Below are 20,122 nucleotides of genomic sequence, written 5' to 3'. Positions count from 1 at the left end.
GTACTACTACTTTATTACAAAAAAATCACAGCTTAACCTAATAGTAATAGTCGATATTGTCTTCTATCCAGGGTAAGAGTTTGGCTACATCAGTGAATATCACATAGTGGTGGGGGTCACAGCGATACTCGCCCTGCTTGGCCACTGACAAGGAGACAACTCCTCGGAGGTACCAGCTCTCTCCTCGCTGGAAGACCATGCCGCCTCCGCTGTCGCCGTTGCATGCTGAACCACCTGCAAATTGACGAAAAAGACACGTGAATTTAATCTGTCTATACTTACAAAAAAGAAACTTTTTTTGTTTGTTTGTGCTATAGGCTCCGAACCTGTTTAACTGATTTGAAAAATTCCTTCACTGTTGGGAAGCTACCCTATCTCCGAATAACGTAGGCTTAGACATTTTGTCAGCAATATTATTTGAAACAACTATCAGATTAAGCATTTTAATGTTCGGAGTTCTATACGTACAGGAATGTTTATGTTTATATACCTAGTCCACAAATAAAATGTGTGTAAACGTAGGTACATTTGAACGCCTTGTGTGTATGTACGTTGTACCATGCTCAAGACAGAAAACGATCAAAATCGACGATATTTGTAACTTTTGCAAAGAACAGAGGTAGATGTCCTCTAATTTTTAGAAGAAGAAAATGGCATTAGTGAAAACAATAAAATCTTATAAAACTCACTACTCCTATATCCAGCACAATAAGTCTTATCCGAGGTGAATCGCCCGAAGAACTCGCGGTAGGAGTTGAGGCAGGTCTGCTGGTCTACTACCGGCATCTCCAGTAGACTGAGCTCCTGTCGCGCCACGCCTGCGTGGTCGTAACCCCAGCCTACCACCTGGGAATATCACATTATAGCATTAGTTTTATAGACAATAGCTGTCTTTGAAACACGAAGCTGGTCTTAATTTATAGAGATGTGGTAGAAGTATGCGTGGGTTTTAGAGTTTAAAGTTCGAGAAAGTTTCTGTTCAAAAAAGTTTATTACCAAATCTTACAAAAACATAATTTCAATTGGTCTATTCTTTTCAGATTATCATAAAACTTTTGAATTCATTACATAAGCAAGATTACAGAAATTCGATGTTTCATGTCTCAAGAGAAAGAAAGCCTCGCTTGAGGTTAAGTCTCATACTCTGTCCTATAAAATTACACCCCTTCGTTACTAACATTACCCCCTTTTAAAAAATCTGAATAAAAGTTAAAACAACGAAATTTTGCAGGTACTTACGGAACCCTTCTGCCCCACAATATTCTTGAGGTCCATCTCATTTTCAGGCCAGAGACAGGCTGGCTGGACCCAGTCGGAGTACGTGACTAGATCCCGGAGCTCCAGTATAGCTATATCCGTGTGGAAGTTCACCGGATCATACTCTGGGGGGACTAGGACTCTGTTTACCTGAAAAATAAGTTCATGTGTTGAAAAATAAGTTCACTAGCTGGTTTTTTACGAGGGAACTGCTTTCCGCAACCGAATAAAGCCTATATACTCGATAAAAGATATATTTGACACTGAAAAACTTTTTGAAAAAAAAAGCTTCTGAGATTAATGCGTTCAAACAAACTCTTTAGCTTTATAATATTACATAGAAGCAAAGATTGCGAGCGTAATATTGTTTAATTGCTAGGTTTTTATTCTACAGCATCAAGTGCTTCAAAACACGCTTTTAACTTCGAAAACAATACTTTTGGTCAGTAAAGTTATTTATACATTCTGATTTTCAAACCAACACTAAACATACGGTCCTGAACTTGAGAATAATTAACCAAATAGATTAGAATGCTCGAACCCAACATATTGCACAAAAGACAACCTCAGCGTCACCAAAATATTTGCATAACATTAGGACCCTTCAAATCAGACCTATTCAAATCTGCATTGGAGTTCAAAGCTTCTAAACATGACCGGGACATCACAGGAGCAAGGATCAATCACCGAATAATTAGTTATGTACACGGTCGAAGTTCTCTCAATCAATTAAACGTTACTGGTTCCCTTTTGAACCGGTTTTGATTCTCGTCCGATGAGCACAAAGGGTGCTAATCCGTTTTAGGTAAATCGGATTGAGTGGCCAACGGGAGCATAGCAAACTTTGTACAGTGTACGTTCATACAATATGTATGCAAATACGTGGTGGAGGAAAATATCTAGTGGAAACCAAGATTCAAGAATCTGAATTCGGCAAGCTGCCTCGAGCAAACATGATGCTGAATGCGTTCCTTTATATACGATAAAAAGATACTGTAACCAAACCGATGCTGTTAAAAAACAAAGTTAAGCAGACGTTAGACATGTGTTTTAGAAAATTCTGTACCTATGTATTTATCTATGTTAGTTTATGTTCTTAACTTTTGTTGTAAATGCTAATAACACTGCATCTTTTTATGAAACGTGTTGATGTTCAATCCCGCTACTAATGCATTTGCTGGGTAATTTATTGATACTCCAGTAAATAAATGCGTAGTTTAACCTACTGTATAAATTTTACTATGACCAAATAACTCATGGTGCCGTAGTCATCAATATAATAGAGAGTGTGACTTTGTGTCTGCAGTGTCGGAGAAATATAACGCCGAAACACAGGCTTTATCAAAACTCCATTTTGGACGGTGATGGTTCAATTCCTGCATATTTGATAGGCTTATGCCTGAGGCGAAGATTACTATTTAGATATTACTAGAAGAATAAAACTCTTCTTTCTTTATTAAATGATTTTGACTGACTTAAGGATCCCCAACCAATTCAATATTAAGTACAAACATCAAAGGTTTTTTTTTTTAACTTTGTTATTCTCTCTTCCTTGTTATCGACAAAACACAACTTGGATTCCATCACCCCTTACAGTGGCAGAATCGTCGACATCGGCATCGACCACATAGTTTGCCATTTTGATCAAAGTTTTCCTAGTCCGAACACGCTTGGTCCATATCTGTTCGAATGTTATGAAGTTAATTTTTTTACGCGGTAATCTCAGGAAGTTCAAAAGCATTTTTGTTTCTAATAGCCCATTGATCTGAAACGGCTATAGACACGCAACCGGCGGAAACCTAGCACTAAAATAAAATGTGGTACTTACAAATTTCACCTGCACACCTTCAACCGAAGTCCTAAGGTTATGTTTCCCCAAGTAGACGGTCAGGGTGTTCCTGTTCACCACCCTGGCGGAACCTTTCTTGGTGACGCAGTGGGCGGCCGTGATCACGTGGCGTTTAGACACCAGGGTACCTCCGCAAATGTATCTGAAGTCTACCGAGGTCTGGAAGATGGAGAAAAATAGGTAAGAAGATGGTGGATGGAATGTATGGAAGAGGAAAAAGTGGAATGAAATTGGTACTTGAAATAAAGGACAATGTGCTAAAGGATTTAATTTCTTGTTTTTGCAAGCTATGTTTAGCTCTTTAATAGATAGTACACGTAGTATATTTAGTCAAAGTTGCTTATATTTTAATAGCATATAATTGTGTTTTATTTTCAGAGCAATTAAAACCGAATGTATCTCTTCTTGTGATGTAGTAAATATTGCAAGATGGTTTTACACGAAATTTATGAGAATATTACCTATATTATTTTCCTGTTTCCTTCCAATAAAGTTTTACAAGTTTTTTTAATTCTCGGTAGAGCATCTTGGAATCAAAGTTTAATCAAATGGAAGATTCGTTTTAATTTTTGGGGAAAAAATAGAAAAAAAGAGGAGTTGAAAAAAGATAATAATTTCCACTATTTTTTTTTCTTTTTTTTGCAAATAAATGTTATTCCTTTTTCCTCTTTTTTGAAATTGTTAAAGTATTTTTCGACTTCACATGATTTTGGTTATATTGTATACATACTTAGTGTTACTTAGTGTTATTAACATACCTGTTGTTGATATAGTGCAATTTGCCAAGGCCACTGACCTTCCAGCGTGGCGAAAGGCTTCCGATGCCTTACATCCTTGTTTAGTATTACTTTTCCACATTCAGGCTGAAACAATACATTGCATTATTAAGACAGCTAAGTAAGAACTGTTTGTAGAATAAGAGAATTTCATATGAGGGTAAAATTTGAGAATTTGATCTGATTTTCCAAGTTCTTTAAACAAAAGAAAGCCACGTTATCTGTTTGGGTCATAGGCTATAGTTTATCCCGGTACGTGAACAAGTCATATATTTTCTAGTTGCCAAGGTTAAGGTTAGGTCATCCCTGCTAGAAAATCCACCTTCTTATCTCCCCACAGCTGGACACAGGCTTCTTCTCATAGAGAGAATGAAAGTAACCAAAACTCTTTTATCTGAAAGGCAGGTGCTTTAATCACAAGGCCACCACAAAGATCTATAAACAGTGTAGTATGCTTAAAAACTAGTGGTAGCTGGTAGGAGGACAGCAAGTTGCGTGCGTCAAGCTGAATTTTGGTATTTCCAACAGGTGTACTAATATTATTATTTTAGTGGGTAACCTGGTAATAATAAGCTTTATATTAGTATCGCTAGCAATTATATAATATTTATTTGTTTCATGTTATAAAGCAGAGTTTTTGGTATTTGAACTAACAGTCCGATTAGAAAATCTATTACTATGTTATTATGGCATTTATCGAGGGCGGTATCATCATCATCATCAGCCTATCGCAGTCCACTGCTGGACATAGGCCTCTCCAAGTTCTTCGGCTAATGTGGCCAGCCCACTGCCACTTCAGCTTGCTGATTCGGTAGGCTATGTCGATGACCTTGGTTCTCTGACGGATTACCTCATTTCTGATGCGATCCCTCAGAGAAACGCCGAGCATAGCTCTTTCCATAGCCCGCTGAGCGACTTTAAACTTGTGGACCAGCCGTACCGTCAGTGTCCACGTTTCGGCTCCGTAAGTCATGACAGGTAGGACGCACTGATTGAAGACTTTTGTCTTTAGGCACTGTGGAATCGACGATGTTAGGACTCGACGTAGCTTCCCAAATGCAGCCCAACCCAACTGAATTCTCCTATTCACCTCGTCCTCAAAGTTGTTTCTACCTAACTGCAATGTCTGCCCGAGGTATACATATTTCCGAACAACTTCGAGAACGGCGCCGTGTATCGCAATCGGTTCCGGTAGAACATGTTCATTGAACATGACCTTGGTTTTGTCCAAGTTCATCCGTAGGCCGATGCGTAGAGAAGATTCAGCCAGGTCGTTAAGCATCTGTTGTAGGTCCTGCAGCGTTTCCGCCATGATGACGATATCGTCAGCAAATCTCAAGTGAGAGATGTGTTCGCCATTGATGTTGATGCCGCGTCCTTTCCAGTTCAGCGTCTTGAACATATCCTCCATTGCATTAGTGAACAGTTTCGGGGAAATAACATCCCCTTGTCTCACTCCTCGATGCAACGGTATGGGCCTTGTTTGCTGATTCTGTACTTGGACGGACATTGTAGCGGCTTCGTAGAGACATCTCATCACTTGGATGTATCGCCAATCTACTTGACAACGCTGCAGGGACTCCAGAACAGACCAGATTTCAACCGAGTCAAAGGCCTTCTCATAGTCCACAAATGCTAGACACAGGGGCTGATTATACTCTTCGGTCTTCTGTATAATCTGCCGCACTGTGTGGATGTGGTCTATGGTGCCGTATCCGCTCCGAAACCCAGCCTGCTCCGGTGGTTGGAATTCGTCGAGTCTTCGCGCAAGTCGGTTCGTGATCACTCTTGAGAACAGCTTATAGACGTGGCTTAGGAGGGAAATGGGTCGATAGTTCTTCAACTGGGTTTTGTCTCCCTTTTTGAAGAACAGGACGACAACACTCCTACTCCACGCCTCTGGAGTTCTCCCTTCAAACAGGACGGCATTAAAAAGCTTCTGGAGCTCCCCCAGTACGGGCTTACCTCCTGCTTTTAAAAGCTCTGTTGTAATGCCATCCTCGCCAGGGGCTTTTCCATTTTTGAGCTGTCTCAGAGCGATCTCGATTTCGCCACTGCTGACTTCTGGCAGGTCTTCGAGGGCGGTAATAGGCTACTTTTTATCGGGGTGTGTGAAGACAAACTAGTTTCTATTTATGTAGCTACATAAAATTACGTCAATAAAAATATCTTAGTCGCAAAGAAACCTAGCTTATCTAATACTTATAATACAATAATATACCTATGACTCAGAAAAACATTGATCAATAAAATATCTACATTAAAGACCGGTAAAAACCGCAAACTGGAAATCTTGGCATATCAATGCAGAACTTTGTCTAAAAAGCTGGCTTTTTGCCATACTATGTGCATACCTAATGTTGAACTATATAGAGAACATATACTGGTTTACTTGACATTAAATATTGTTTTAGGTAAACATAAAGGCAGGCATAATTTTCATAAAAGAGGTATTATTTCTAAGAAGCGACCCTGCCCGATTTCGCATGAGTATAAATTATGTCCACAACCCTTCCTCATTGATCACTCTATTTATTGGTGAATTTTACATAAAAATCCGTTCAGTAGTTAAGAAGAATAATTGACAGACATATCAATTAAACATCTAATAAAGTTTAGTCTAGCTAGAAACAAGCTATGACGATACCTACGCACTAATGAATTTTTACAAATACCGAAAGATTGCGGAAAATAGCACGTGTTAATACAAAACAGAGGAAAAGTTGCCTGTTTACTGAGCTCCTTTTATCTATTTTAAACCTAAACACTTAGATATATTGAAACAGATTTAGACACAAATGTTTCACCGAATCAGACGTTTGTTTGTGGACTAACACTTCCAATAATTGTGTAAGAAATCCATCTAGTGCGAATTTATAGCTAGGATAAAAATGTTATCTTCCACTTAGACCTTTATTATTCGTTTGGTATTTTATTCCTCTAACTAATGGACGACAGTGGCTAACGTATATAATACCTGTTATATATAGGTGTAATTTTTTTAGATATGTTGATAAAAGTACTACATATTTACATATAAACTGTTGCGACAATCAAGATTATTAATTATTCGGCAAGTAAGGTGGAAAACTAAAGGAAATGTTTTAAAAATCGTTGTTCCTTTGGGAGGCAAGTGAAACCTGTGGGAAGCCGCAAGTATTTCGTATTTAATATAAATAAAGACGCATCTACTTCCAGTTTTTAATCAAAAGCTGACTCGCTAAAATATGGCGCGGCTGGTTCCTGAATGTGATTAATTATGCTTTATATAAAAACGATTATAATATTAATTTCTTGACATCTTGCGGCTTACGAAATACCGTAAGCATGGGAGTGTCATTACTCCGAGGTAGATATTTCTATTAATCAACTAGATAGTTACTAGTGTCAAATGGCCGGCATTTTTATGTCAAAGAATCATCGTACCCCAAGAATTCTGAAATTTCAAATTAGGTTCCAGTTATTAATAATAAATGTTTTATTGGCATAAAAAATAAAATACAATTACAAAGGAAGCCCTGGCTCCTGTGCTAGGTGAGACCTGTGTTACAGGAGCCAGTGTCTTCACCCGTTTTTTAGAACAACACTTTATATGCAATAAAATCTAAGGACAAAATAAGTAAAGTAAATGCATAAGAAAAAAAAAATTAATGATATTGCTCTTTTGCTAAGTGGTGTGATGAGAGTCTGAATGTGAATATGTATGGGTTGTGCTCTTTGTGTGTATTTGTGTGTATGTGTGTGTGAATGTGTATGTGTGTGAGTGTTATTGTCGTCATGAGTACTGTTCTTTCATTAGGTTTTCCGTCTGTTCGTAATTGTTATTATGTTATTGTAGTTATTGAAATTATGAAAATTTTCGCACACTTTTGGTGATGCGTATCGCTAACTATTTCCTGGAATTCTGCTGTAAACTCTAGTAGTAGATTGAAACATAATAATGACGATAATTTAATTTAAATAATTAATGAATTTAGTGGATACGCTGGTCTGTTTAATATAGGCCCCGTTACATGTTAACAAACTATTAAAATTTTTACGCCACAAAATAACTAGCAAGATATCGCTTTTAACGATAAGACCACCCATCTTGTCTCGTAAACTTTTAAAAATTTTGTTTTTTTTTTTGTAATCTTAATTCGTGTACACTGTACAGCTACATCAAACAAATTAAAGAGAAGGTGAATGTTGTGACGTATAAGGAAGATCAGGAGTTGGCGCTAGATAGGCGTAAATGGAAGGAGCTGCACCGACAAGAGCTGGGCTGTTAAATTGATGATGAATGCTTGTAAATAACAAAGAATCTATCTATCTAAGAAGCCTGTGCCTTGTAGTAGAACAGTAAAAAGGCTGATGATGATGATGATCAAATAATATGTTTCTTACCTCACCCGCCACGCGAGGTCCATGGTTGGGTATGTAGAAAATCGGTAAGCCTCCAACGTAGTACTCATTTTTGTCTTCTTGTCTGAAATCAAAAAAATATTTTTTTTATTTATAGTTCATCTGTTACACGTTTAACTAATATTGTATTTATAATCATATTGAGGTTTTGACAGCCAAACACACCAAATTATCTAAAATGATTTTAGTCCATTATATTTTTTTAGCAGACCTGATATAACGTCTTCATAGTTTATTATAGCCTACCACTGCTATTTGTCCACCACTCAAAGGTAGACTGGTAGAAAACGCTTAAGGCGTTAAGTCCGTCCTTGTACAATATGTGCAGAAGCATTAAATAAATCTATACTATCTATACTAATATTATAAAGAGGAAAACTTTGTTTGTTTGTTTGGTTGTAATGGATAACCTCAAAAACTACTGAACCGATTTCAAATATTCTTTCACCATTAGAAAGCTATATTATCTGCGAGTAACATAGGCTATATTTTATCCCGGTGCGGGCAGTAGCTTCCATGGGACGCGGGTGAAACCGCGGGAAAACGGCTAGTAAATAAATAACATTAAAATGATTCTTACTTTGGTGCATCATATTCTTCAGCCTCGGTCTTAAAAATGGCTGGAGCTGGGTACTCAGTAGTAAGCGGTTGCTGATAGAAAGGCAAATCATCCTCTGACTCAAACTTTTTGATACCACCGCTATCTGCAGTACTACTAAAAAGACAAAAAAAACATCAGTGAACACTGAGAAAATGGTTAAAATGTCAACTTAAAGAATTAATTATCTCGTCTCGACCAGCGAAAACAGTTGGAAGAGTGCTATGTTCGTCAAAACAATAAAAATATACATACTATGCCGAAGGTTCGCTGCCAGTTTGATAGTCATTGCTGTTCTTAGTCTGATCATTCCAAGATCCAGATCTATCGGCTGTCCAGCTCGAAGTCTTGTCTCCAGACCAGCCTTGCTTCTGCCCATTATTATCCCCAACCCTTTGAGTTTGAGAGGCACTCCAAGTTTGTGGTCTTTCATACCTATTTTCAATTGGCTTGTCTTCTGGTCGTACATAAATTGGAGTGTCTCTAGATTGAGTGTCGTAAGTTTTCTGACTATCAGGCCACGCGTATGATGTAGTTTCTGGTCTACTATGTGACTTTTCTGCTGTCTCTATGTTTTTCTCAGTTGTAATTTTAGGCCAATGGTGTGCCTGCACAACTTGTTTTACTTCAGTTTGTGACTTATCGTCAATTCTTGAGCCTTTGTTATTGGCTTGTTGGTTGTCTGGTACTTTCACATTAGGCCATACTGAAGATTTTTCAGTTGTATATTGGTTAACATCATTCTTAGTTTGTTTGTATCCAGGTGTTGAAGTAGTTCTATTATCTTTAGGTTTGACAGTTCTATCTTGAGTCTTTGTTTGTTGATTTCCAGCTTTCTGTATGGTCCAGGTTTGGACTTTCTGAGAATTCTTCTCTGGAGCAGATTGTTGCTTGTTTTCAGTTCTAGTATTTTGAGGCCAAGCTTGAGCTGGTCGTGTAGTAGTTGTACTTGTCTGACTGTTGTCAGGTTTTACGTAAGACCAAACTTGTGCCTTTTCAGTTGTTTGAGCCTCAATTTTGGACTGTGTCCAATACGCAGGTTTTGTCGTAGTTTGTTGCCAATATTGAGCTCTGGTAGTTGATGGTGTAGTGCTAAGAGTCGTCGCTTCTGTCCAAAACGGTCTTAATGTTGTCGTCTGTCTTTCATATGGTGACTTTGTAGTTGTTTGCACCTTTTCAGTCTGTTGCCAGTATGGTGCCTTTGTTGTAGTACGTTGTTTATTGTTATTCCTTGATGTGGTGACTTTAGGTCTTACAGTTGTCGAAGTAGTAACATCTAGTATTGCCTGGTCATTGTATCCTATAGCAGCTCTAATAGGTACTTCAGCTTGAGGAACTTCAACATTGCAAATCTCCTTTCCGTTGAATCTTATAGCCTTTAGCTTTGGAGGAGGTTTCTGGGTGTTGTATTGTATGAAGAATCGCACAGTTAGTGGAGGACCAGGACTGATCTTTAATTTAGTATTTTCTATTTTAAAATCTATGTTGTCCTCTGTTGTAACCTCTCCGACCCAGTTCTGAAAATTCACAAACCCAATGAGTAGATAGCTTTAGAAAAAAAAATGCGGGCCATGAGAGAGATTTCCTGTGACACACAATTTTTTCTCCTGGTCTTCTTTCTCTGCACAAACAATATTTATGGAATCTCACCGTATTGGTGTATTTGCAAAAATGCTATATAAAAACTCACCCCAAGTATATCAGCCTTGCTTTCCAACACGACATTCAGCCACAACGCATACAGCGTCGTATCTGTAGTTAGATTAACTACTCCGTACCACTTCCCCGCTTCAGCTCCGGGAGGTTCATACGTGAACACACTTGGACATGGTGATATGAAGTCATTCTGAGCGTTTATAGGTATCGCTAGTGCTAGAGCTAGAAGTAAACTTGTAGCTTTGATCTGCAAAAATGATGGTAAGAATTATTGTAATGCATAATGATGGAAAGTAAGAAATACACAACTAAAACAATTAGATGACCCGGTTTCAACCGCGTGCTAGGGGAATTCCTTCCCGTGATCGTATAACTTATAGCTTACTAGCTTCCGCCCGCGGCTTCGGCCGCGTATAGTTCGGTTATGTCGCGTTTCCAAGATAATTCTTCAAAAGTCCGGGATAAAAGCTATCCTATATTCTTTCTCAAGGTCAACTCTATCTCTGTACCAAATTTTATTAAAATCAGTTCAATGGTTTAGACGTGAAAGCGTAACAGACAGACAGCGTTACTTTCGCATTTATATATTAGTGGGGATGACACTTGGAAGTAGTGCAGCTTCAAAATAGCGAAAGATTATTTCAAATCAATTTAGTAGTTCGGTGTCTTGAGGGTACATACAAGCAAACTTTTTTTCTTTCTGTAGGTACTATTACTTTAAAAGTTTAGATGGCATCATTGAATGTTTGATACACATATCAGATACAGTTACTGTGTTTTTCCGGATGGCCGGGGACTGGTTTTAGAGATTATTAACCCTAAGTTCCTTCGGGTTAATTTGCACTAATAAGAACGAAAAGACATTTTTTTTTATTTAAGTGATACATTGTTTAAAAATATCAGAATAGATAGAGTTATATACTTTGATAGTGAAGTCGTAAAACAATTTTTTGTAGATCTACCTATCAGGCCTGAATTCAAAATCTTTATTCTATTTACTTTGCTTGATATAATAGGTATATTAACATATTAAATTTAATTTTCATGAACCTTGCACCAATATATCGTCATTTGATCAAAGTGGAGTCTAGTTGCTGAATAAGTAAAGTTATTAGACTGTATTGATAATAATGATATACGCAAATGATATACAAGGATAATCGTCGGTTTCGTGTCACCTTTTTACTATCATTAAAGTTGTCTCAAAAGGGCTTCAGCGTGTTGGCTTCGGCCCCACGTTCGCCTTCCAAGAGTCCGGGACTCTGTAGTCCCGAGAGCATCGCAGAATCATACGCAAATGATATTTCTAGTGAAATATTTATAATTTTATATTAGCTGCTGTGAAAGGTGATTCAAACGTTATATTGAATTACTAGTTCTTGCTACATCAACGTAGAAAAAAAACATTTCTTTCTCTGAAACTTTTCCATTCTAAAACTAAACAATCATCTGTGTATCTACGCTTGGGAAAACTGCTCTTATCTATGGCGCCTTTTTTTATTGTAATAGATATGTTATGGATTTTAAATCAATAACTGTGATGCGGAAATATAATACTGTTTTGATAGAAGGTCATAGTTTATTCATTCAATAATATCTATTATCTATACTGTATGTATACTAATATAGTAAAGAAGAAGGAAAATTTGTTTGTTTATAGCATCCGAAACTCATCAGCCTCTGAGCCTTTTTCCCAACTATGTTGGGGTCGGCTTCCAGTCTAACCGGATTCAGCTGAGTACCAGTGCTTTACAAGAAGCGACTGCCTATCTGACCTCTTCAACCCAGTTACCTGCGCAACCCAATACTCCTTGGTTTGAAGCCTCCTAAACTATACAGAACCGATTTGAAATATTCTTTCACAATTGGAAATCACACTGAACTCTGAATCTGAATCACAATGGAACATAGGCTATATTTTATCCGCGTACGGGTGGAAGTTTACCCGGACGAAGACGAAACCACGGGAAAATGGTTAGTGTTATAATTACAAGTACATATATATCAAGAAAACACCTATTTTCAACCACTAGACCGCTACCAAAAAAACATTAGATATTTGAATTGTGTACACGACATTGTTTTTGCAAACGACAAAAGCTAAATACATATTTTGGAAAAAGCTATCTGGATAATACCAACAAAAAACCAATCATAAAATTTTCCCCGTAACGTAAACGCAGTGGAATTTTAACATAATATTGCACAAACTTAAAAAAGCAAAATAACACAAAAAGTTCCTGTTTCACAAAATAACAAACCGGTCTCCTTATACGTATTGATCACCAAATTATTCCATTATTTAATTGAAAACTACCATTTTTTTAATCACTGCAAAATCACACATATTTATTTTTTACACCATCACTTTAAAAACACTAAATATAAATTTTAATACATCCTTACCATTTTGAAAAATAAAAGTTCTAAATTCAAAAAATATACGTTAGCGTTTCACCACACATCATGCGCGTGCGACTATATTTTCTAGAATGACATATAAAAAGGAACGATATTCAAGTTCAAGTTTCGAATGAAAAGGACGAAAAGAAAACATACTAGTGTGGGAAAGAGATAGATTTATATCGAGATTTATAAAATGTATGAAGATGTAAACCTGTTAGTTTAGCAGACTGCAGACTAAAAAGTCGGCCGACAGTTGTCCCGATACTTAAAAAAAATATCATTTAAAGAAAATCATTTTGTAATTCAATCAAAGTTTTTAGTCGGTTTGATACCAACTAAATACCCGATCGTTGTTATGTACCTTCTACTTACCATTCAATTTCGCACTGATCTATGAGCCCAATCAAATTGTCGGCCGATTAGAAGTTGTCAGTGTGCCGGTACTTTTATAAGTGGATAAATATAGCTAATCGTCGTGCTAAGAATTTTAATAAAGTGGGTTTTATTTATTATGATGTTTTTGCATCATTTAATTTCTTGGTTAACAATAAAAAAATGTCTATGCCAATTATAAACGTCTATAATATAATTCAAAGTATTATTTTGATTGGTTATAACTAGGAATAAAAAACTGTTGATTATGTTAAACTCTACTAATTGAGGCTTATTGTTTTAAAGGTCAAAGGCTAAACAATATAAACAAAATTATACAGAACAAAATTAATATCGAGGGAGTTCTCAACATAGAACGATTGTAATATGTGACTACTGAGCTGCTTCTATTCAATAACACAATTACAATAACTGTGTTATGAATTAATTAATCTATACTTATATTACAAAGAGGAAAAAAATGTATTTTTGTTTGTTTGTAATGATTAAACTCAAAAACCACCGGACCGAAAATATAGCCCATGTTACCCTTCCCAAGTAACATGGGCTATATTTTTGCCAGTACCTAAGGGCAGTAGTGCCCACGGCACGCGGGTGGAATCGCGGTGAAAACGGCTAGTGAATTAATAAGTTCAGGTAATTATTTGCATAAAGGTTGAATTGTTAGCCCTTATACTTTATTTCTTGATCTCTTGGGACGAACCCAAGGAAATAACAACACAGGTAATTAGTAAAAATATTGAAAACCATATGCATATTTATCTACCTATTTATAGCCAGAATATTTTTCCGAATATTCCCGTCGTTATCATTTCTGGCAACACTCGTTAATTAATAATAGACCTGGTTACAAATTATGAAATTATTAATAATAAACCTTGTTTTTGAAATACACCGAATCATTAGTAGTAGGTACACTAAAGTAAGGCACTAATTAATTCAGAGAAACTTCTTTCAAGTAATACTACATGCTTTAATTTTAACAAGAATTCATATATTTCTTTAAGTAGTAGGTAATTGCCTGCATAATAACAATTAGTCGATTCGAGAACATCGAACAAATTAAGCACAAAAATGTACTTTCATTCTTAAAGGAATTAGACAACCATTACAACGTTACTTCGAAATCTATAGAGAATAAAAAGTTTATGTGAAAGTATTTATTGAAAGCACAGACTGTAAAACATGATACAAAAAATAGAAGACTTTGGTAGGCTGTATTTTAGCGTAGGTATAGTTATCGGCACGAATCTTGAGAACCTTCACTTGCGCAGAAGTAATTTATTGGATCCCTTTTGTGGTATGAACTGAGGCGCGAAGGCGGGGAAGAAAGCGGTGATTGGCCCGCAGTGCATCGCGTCATAGCCGTCACTCGGGATTGGTTCTTTGCTAATAAATCACTTCTGCGCAGATGTAGGTCAGAGCTCAAGATTCGTGCCGATAACTATACTAAATGCATGCGTAAAGTACAGATCACGATTCGATTGATTCTCCTTACCATCCATATTGGAAGCCAAAATCTCTGCATGCCAATGGTCAGTGATAAAAGAGATCTTAGAGTACAATTGAAATCCCGCCATTTGAAAGCAAATTCCACCAGCCCTTGTGACATTATTTTGCCTACAATTCTGTCCAAAAACTGGGTCAAAGATATTTTATTATAGGGAATAATTAACTTTGAAAAGTAAAATACTTCTTTCTATACCTTGATATAATGGTTGGTTCGTCAGAAGGTATTCCCAACGAGTTTATTACAAAAGTTTGGAGTATTGTTCTTTGAAAGAAAAAACCGTTGTAAACGAACTTTTTTTGCTTTATTTGCATACAGAATAAAAGCTAAGAAGTACAAAGCTGAGTGTTAATGAATAAATAGGATTCTTACCACAGATTATCATCTTTGCTCTAACATAAGAGTGTCTAAATGGTTTAACGGGCACCAATAACTTATGACTATTAGGCATCGCTTAGGTATTTTTAGAACTGAAATCCTTTTAGAAGTTGGCTAAAAAGTAAACTACTATCCATCATACTGGCTTCTTCTACGTTTAAAACATTTTTACATAGTTACATAAGTTTTTAATATAATAAAATAATAATAATTCATCTAAAATATAAATATGTATCTCCAATTCCTGTCAATTTGCTTTAAATAAAGTTCAAAAGGGAACCGATCATTATAGCTACAAACTGAGAACTGTAGTAAAAGGCTTTCACTGCACTATCTTGTAATTAGCAGCTGCAGAAGCACTTAGCTGATGAATCAATCACACTGATTGATAGTCTGATCAATGCTACGTTATTTCAATCGGAATCAAGAATATGTTTTAAACAGATTTTTGTAAATAACGTACTTATGAGGCAGACTGTAAATACATTTTACTATGGTAAAAAAATTATAAATGTTGTTGTTAATAATCGGTGATGAAACACCATAAAATCAAGGTATAACCTACCTATAATTTCACGATATATCCTGAGAAAATTACTTCACCCACTATTTTCTGTATCAGAAAAGACAAAATTACCAAATCACTATGAAGATAAATTATCAAAGCATATGGCTACCAAAATCCCACTACGTAAGTCCTTAATCACCATTGAAAATCCAAACCTTTATTAACATTTCACGCCTAAAAGCTAGTCTGAAATCGGTAACCCATTACGTTCTGACATAGGTCGAAATCAAAGGCCACATTTTGGATTTTGGTCCACATCTGTTGATTGAAATTGACCCACATTTAGTAATCACCCGCGGCCGAACGTTCGCATGTCCGAAATTAGGAACTGAGCCATGGAGGACAAAATGAGCGGAGATACTATGTATGACGGAAAATCTTCTAGAAAGAAAGTACCGGCGCCAATATTAGGGTGTTCGTGCGATAAAGAACACTACAATCTCCTCTAATACGCCTTCTTTGAAACCCAACCATCTTTTATAAAACCAAACATCGCTGACATATATGTACATATCTCAAGAATCCCAAACATTCCTTATTAGTTCACTAGTAACTAATCGTTTTAATCACGCCCTTCTTACGTATTTGACCTATAAGGCCTGCCTGCCTTATAGCACCTCTGCTAATCTTTATTTCCTCCGTGACCTGAGCTTATTTCGATTGCCTATCGCAGTATTTGTAGTGTCTTTGTTGATTGGCCTGCCGTGGTTTGATAGTACTGATGGACTTGGTAGCTGCCACAGCTTTCAGAGACAGATTTTTAATTCTGCATTCCATTTAGTGTAATCCGTATTTTTGTATAAATGCTACAGAGCTGTAGTTGCCGCAGACTGCAGTTTGCCAGGCTCACTCAGGCTTACTCAACGTGGTGATCAATTTTACGATTACCTTCAACTAAACTGTCGGGCAATTATCGGCCCACAATTCAGTCTACAGTACGGCTCTGACGTAGTTGGTTACGTAGGTGCAACAAAATTGGGGCTATCAAAATCAAAGCATTTTATTTCACTGAAACCTTTACTAGCATTTATAATATCAAAAAGATAGTAGCAACATTAAGAGGTCTAACATACTAGTACCTGTTCTTACGCCTGTCGTACAAGCATCATCCTAAAATCTATATACCCTAAATAGCTAGTACTTCCACCGAAGAAAATATCCGACGAAGGTAACCTACACTAAAACTTATAAGTATACACGAAAAATGTGGTGCTTGGGAACATAACTTGGTAATATTTACTGCAACTCTCATCTTATTTCTGGCTGCAAGCCAAGTACCATGTCTTGAGTTCTGCCAAAACTATGTAACTTGACCGAAAACATCTGCACAGGTTATGTTACTGTAAAGTACTTTGCTCAATAGCATAATATACGGTTGGAGGACAGGTACCTATTAAAAAAACGATTTTTTACTTTTGACACTTTTCTCCTTGAATATTTCACCATGAGATAAATGAGAACTTTGATGGAACGTTTAAGAGCGCTATTACAAAATGGAATCGCTCAGGTTTAGGTAAATTAGACGATAGCCGGCAGCACTTGCGCGCGTGTGCGTCTAGTGAAATACGCAACGCACACCTGCGGACCGCTACGCGAAACAAACAAACTTGAGACTTTGCCACTTTTTTTCCGAAATAGTTTATTGGTTTTATAGTTTATGAAATATTATTTGTACTGATGAATTTTATAACCTAGAATAGCTCGATTGAGTTACAATAAACAAATAATCGTTTACAATTTTTAAATTATTTAATCGACAACCAAACTTTTCACCATGTTTATCAATTAGGTATAAGTAATAATTTAATAAAAAAAACTAAAATCTATAATTCGTCTTCCATGTATTGTATCTTCATTTTCCTGCAACAATAAAAACTAGGAATGTAAATAGTTTATTAAAACAAATATGTCTGTCGCCAGTGACAAAAAATACTTCTCATATTATTTGTACTTGTATCCGATTGAGTCTGATAATCTGAATTAAATATGTTTTCATTATCCTGCAAGAATCAAAGATATCCAATAATATTATTATGCAACAGCGAAACTAACGACGATGACATTTACGTACATATTTCTATATAACCAACATCAAAAAAAGAGAACCCAATCTATAACATTTTCGCATTAGAACATCATGGGCTAATACTTATGTATATTACATTTGAATCAGATCATTATAACTAATAAATAAATTAAAAACTAACTAGTATCAAAACGTGTTAGATGCGTAGGTTGCGCTATATTTTTCGAACTCCGGCGAGTTTACGCGGCGCAACAGCGAGCGATACGTCCCTCCTCGGTAAGCGCTTGGCGCTGACTAAAGTTGAACACCGCGCGTCACAAGATTTATATTGATTCTTTGCATTGCAAACAAAAATTATTTTAAAATGTTGTTTTACTTTTAAATAGGCCATTTTTTTTTCAAGCTTTATAACAATACCACCTTAATTACTAAATATTTTTTTTTTTTTTTGGATTATACTTTCATAGATAAAAAATATAGTTTTTTACGGAAAATTGTCAGTAACTCTCAGTTTTATAGAATTATTTTTGGTGTATTACTGTATGAATTGTAATAAATTGGTGTAAGCAAGCACAAGTATAAGATATAGTTGTATCTTGAACATTTTTATAAATGGTTAAATTGCTATATCCTCGGAGTACTGAAGCATCAAAAGATCCCCAAAAGCAACATTTTATGAAACATCCTTTGCAGAGACAAAGATTTTACTGATGTACGTGGACAAATTAAAATATTTATTGAAAACAGCCCCAAGATAAATGATCAAACTTTCTTAATCTTATTTTTGTTTTTTTTTTTGTGACTATATCCAAAGCATAATGACGCATCAAAACTCGTATAAAACTCGAAAATTTGTGATAGCCCTCTTAAGACAAAAGTTTTTACAAGTTTGTGGCTTTTTAGTATCTTTCAATCCAAAATTGAATGCTTTGACTAGGCTACCTCGCATTTTATTATGCTAACGAAAAGTCAAACTGTAAAGTGTGTCCATCCACAGATGAACTCAGGACTGCAGCAAATCCAATTCAAGTGTTAAAACAAATCAATCGGTGATTCCTTTTTTAACCGACTTAAAAAAACCTTTTTAAACCGACATCGAAAAAGGAGGTTCTCAATTCAGATATGGTTATCTTTTACCTCTTTGATTATCTCGATTTTCAATTTATTCCTGACCAAATAAAATAGGTACCAGAAAGTCCTACCAGCTAAAAACTATAAAACTTACTAGGCCGATTAAAAACTGACTCCAAATCCTGTTATATAGACAGAGGTTTTCACATTTTTACCCGGGTTTCGAGTCGAACCCAGTTTATGGGGCCTATAACGACTTAATTATGCGCAGTGAGAATAAACATTCAGTTAAATTGAAAATCAATTGGTAGGAAAGTAGATAGTGGACTTTATAATTAATTTATATGAAGTTGTGTTACTTTATTTTCTATCGATATCGATATTTTTTATATGATACTAGCTGATCCCGCGAACTTCGTATCGTTTAAACCTTCCATAGACCTTTACAAACATTGTAAAACCAATCGAAGACAAATCGGTCCAGCCGTTCTCGAGTTTTAGTGAGACTAACGAACAGCAATTCATTTTTATATATAAGAAGACTAGCTGACCCGACAAACTTCGTATCGTTTAAACCTTCCCTGGACCTGTACAAACATTTTAAAACCAAAATAAGCCAAATCGGTCCAGCCATTGTCGAGTTTTAGTCAGACTAACGAACAGCAATCCATTTTTAGGGTTCCGTACCTCAAAAGGAAAAAACGGAACCCTTATAGGATCACTTTGTTGTCCGTCTGTCTGTCTGTCTGTCTGTCTGTCTGTCTGTCAAGACCCTTTATCTCAAGAACGCGTAGACGTATCAAGCTGAAATTCACATGAAATACTCAAGTCTATTGTCCCTTTAAGCTGTGAAAATATCATACTTCTAAGCCAAGCCAATCAAAAGATACAGCCGATTATGTCGATATTTTCAACAAATTTTCGACACTCGCAAAGGAATCAAAACCTACAGGGTACTTCCCGTAAACTCAGAATCTTGAAATTTGGCATGAAGCATTGTCATATAATGCAAATATAGGAAAAAATGCGAAAATCACATTTTTTTAGTTATATAGTATAATAAAAATATTTTAATAAAATGAAACTTACTACCTTATTTCTCACGAACGAATAAAGGTATCAAATTGAAATTTATATCAAATACCTAGGTCTATTGTCCCTTTAAGCAGTGAAAAAATCAAACTTCTAAATTAACGCGATCAAAAGATACAGCAGTTTATACCGACACCT

At 36.1% G+C, this 20,122-nt stretch overlaps 1 protein-coding gene across 1 annotated transcript; it reads right to left on the bottom strand.

Moving 5' to 3' along the window:
• Nucleotides 1-13,093, bottom strand: LOC110380739 (uncharacterized). The gene is made up of 10 exons (XM_064040505.1): nt 12,947-13,093; nt 10,575-10,787; nt 9,140-10,401; nt 8,867-9,001; nt 8,269-8,350; nt 3,865-3,969; nt 3,086-3,265; nt 1,240-1,407; nt 690-846; nt 1-234 (listed from the first exon to the last, which is right to left on the bottom strand). Exons 1-10 carry the CDS (start codon nt 12,947-12,949, stop codon nt 38-40), a joined length of 2,502 nt encoding a protein of 833 aa, XP_063896575.1. The 5' UTR covers nt 12,950-13,093; the 3' UTR covers nt 1-37.
• Nucleotides 13,094-20,122: the final 7,029 nt, after the last annotated feature.

Source organism: Helicoverpa armigera, chromosome 22 (genome assembly GCF_030705265.1).
Source record: "Helicoverpa armigera isolate CAAS_96S chromosome 22, ASM3070526v1, whole genome shotgun sequence".
NCBI lineage: Eukaryota > Metazoa > Arthropoda > Insecta > Lepidoptera > Noctuidae > Helicoverpa > Helicoverpa armigera.
Note: the sequence above shows the minus strand (reverse complement) of the source record. Positions and strands in the feature narration are given on the sequence as shown.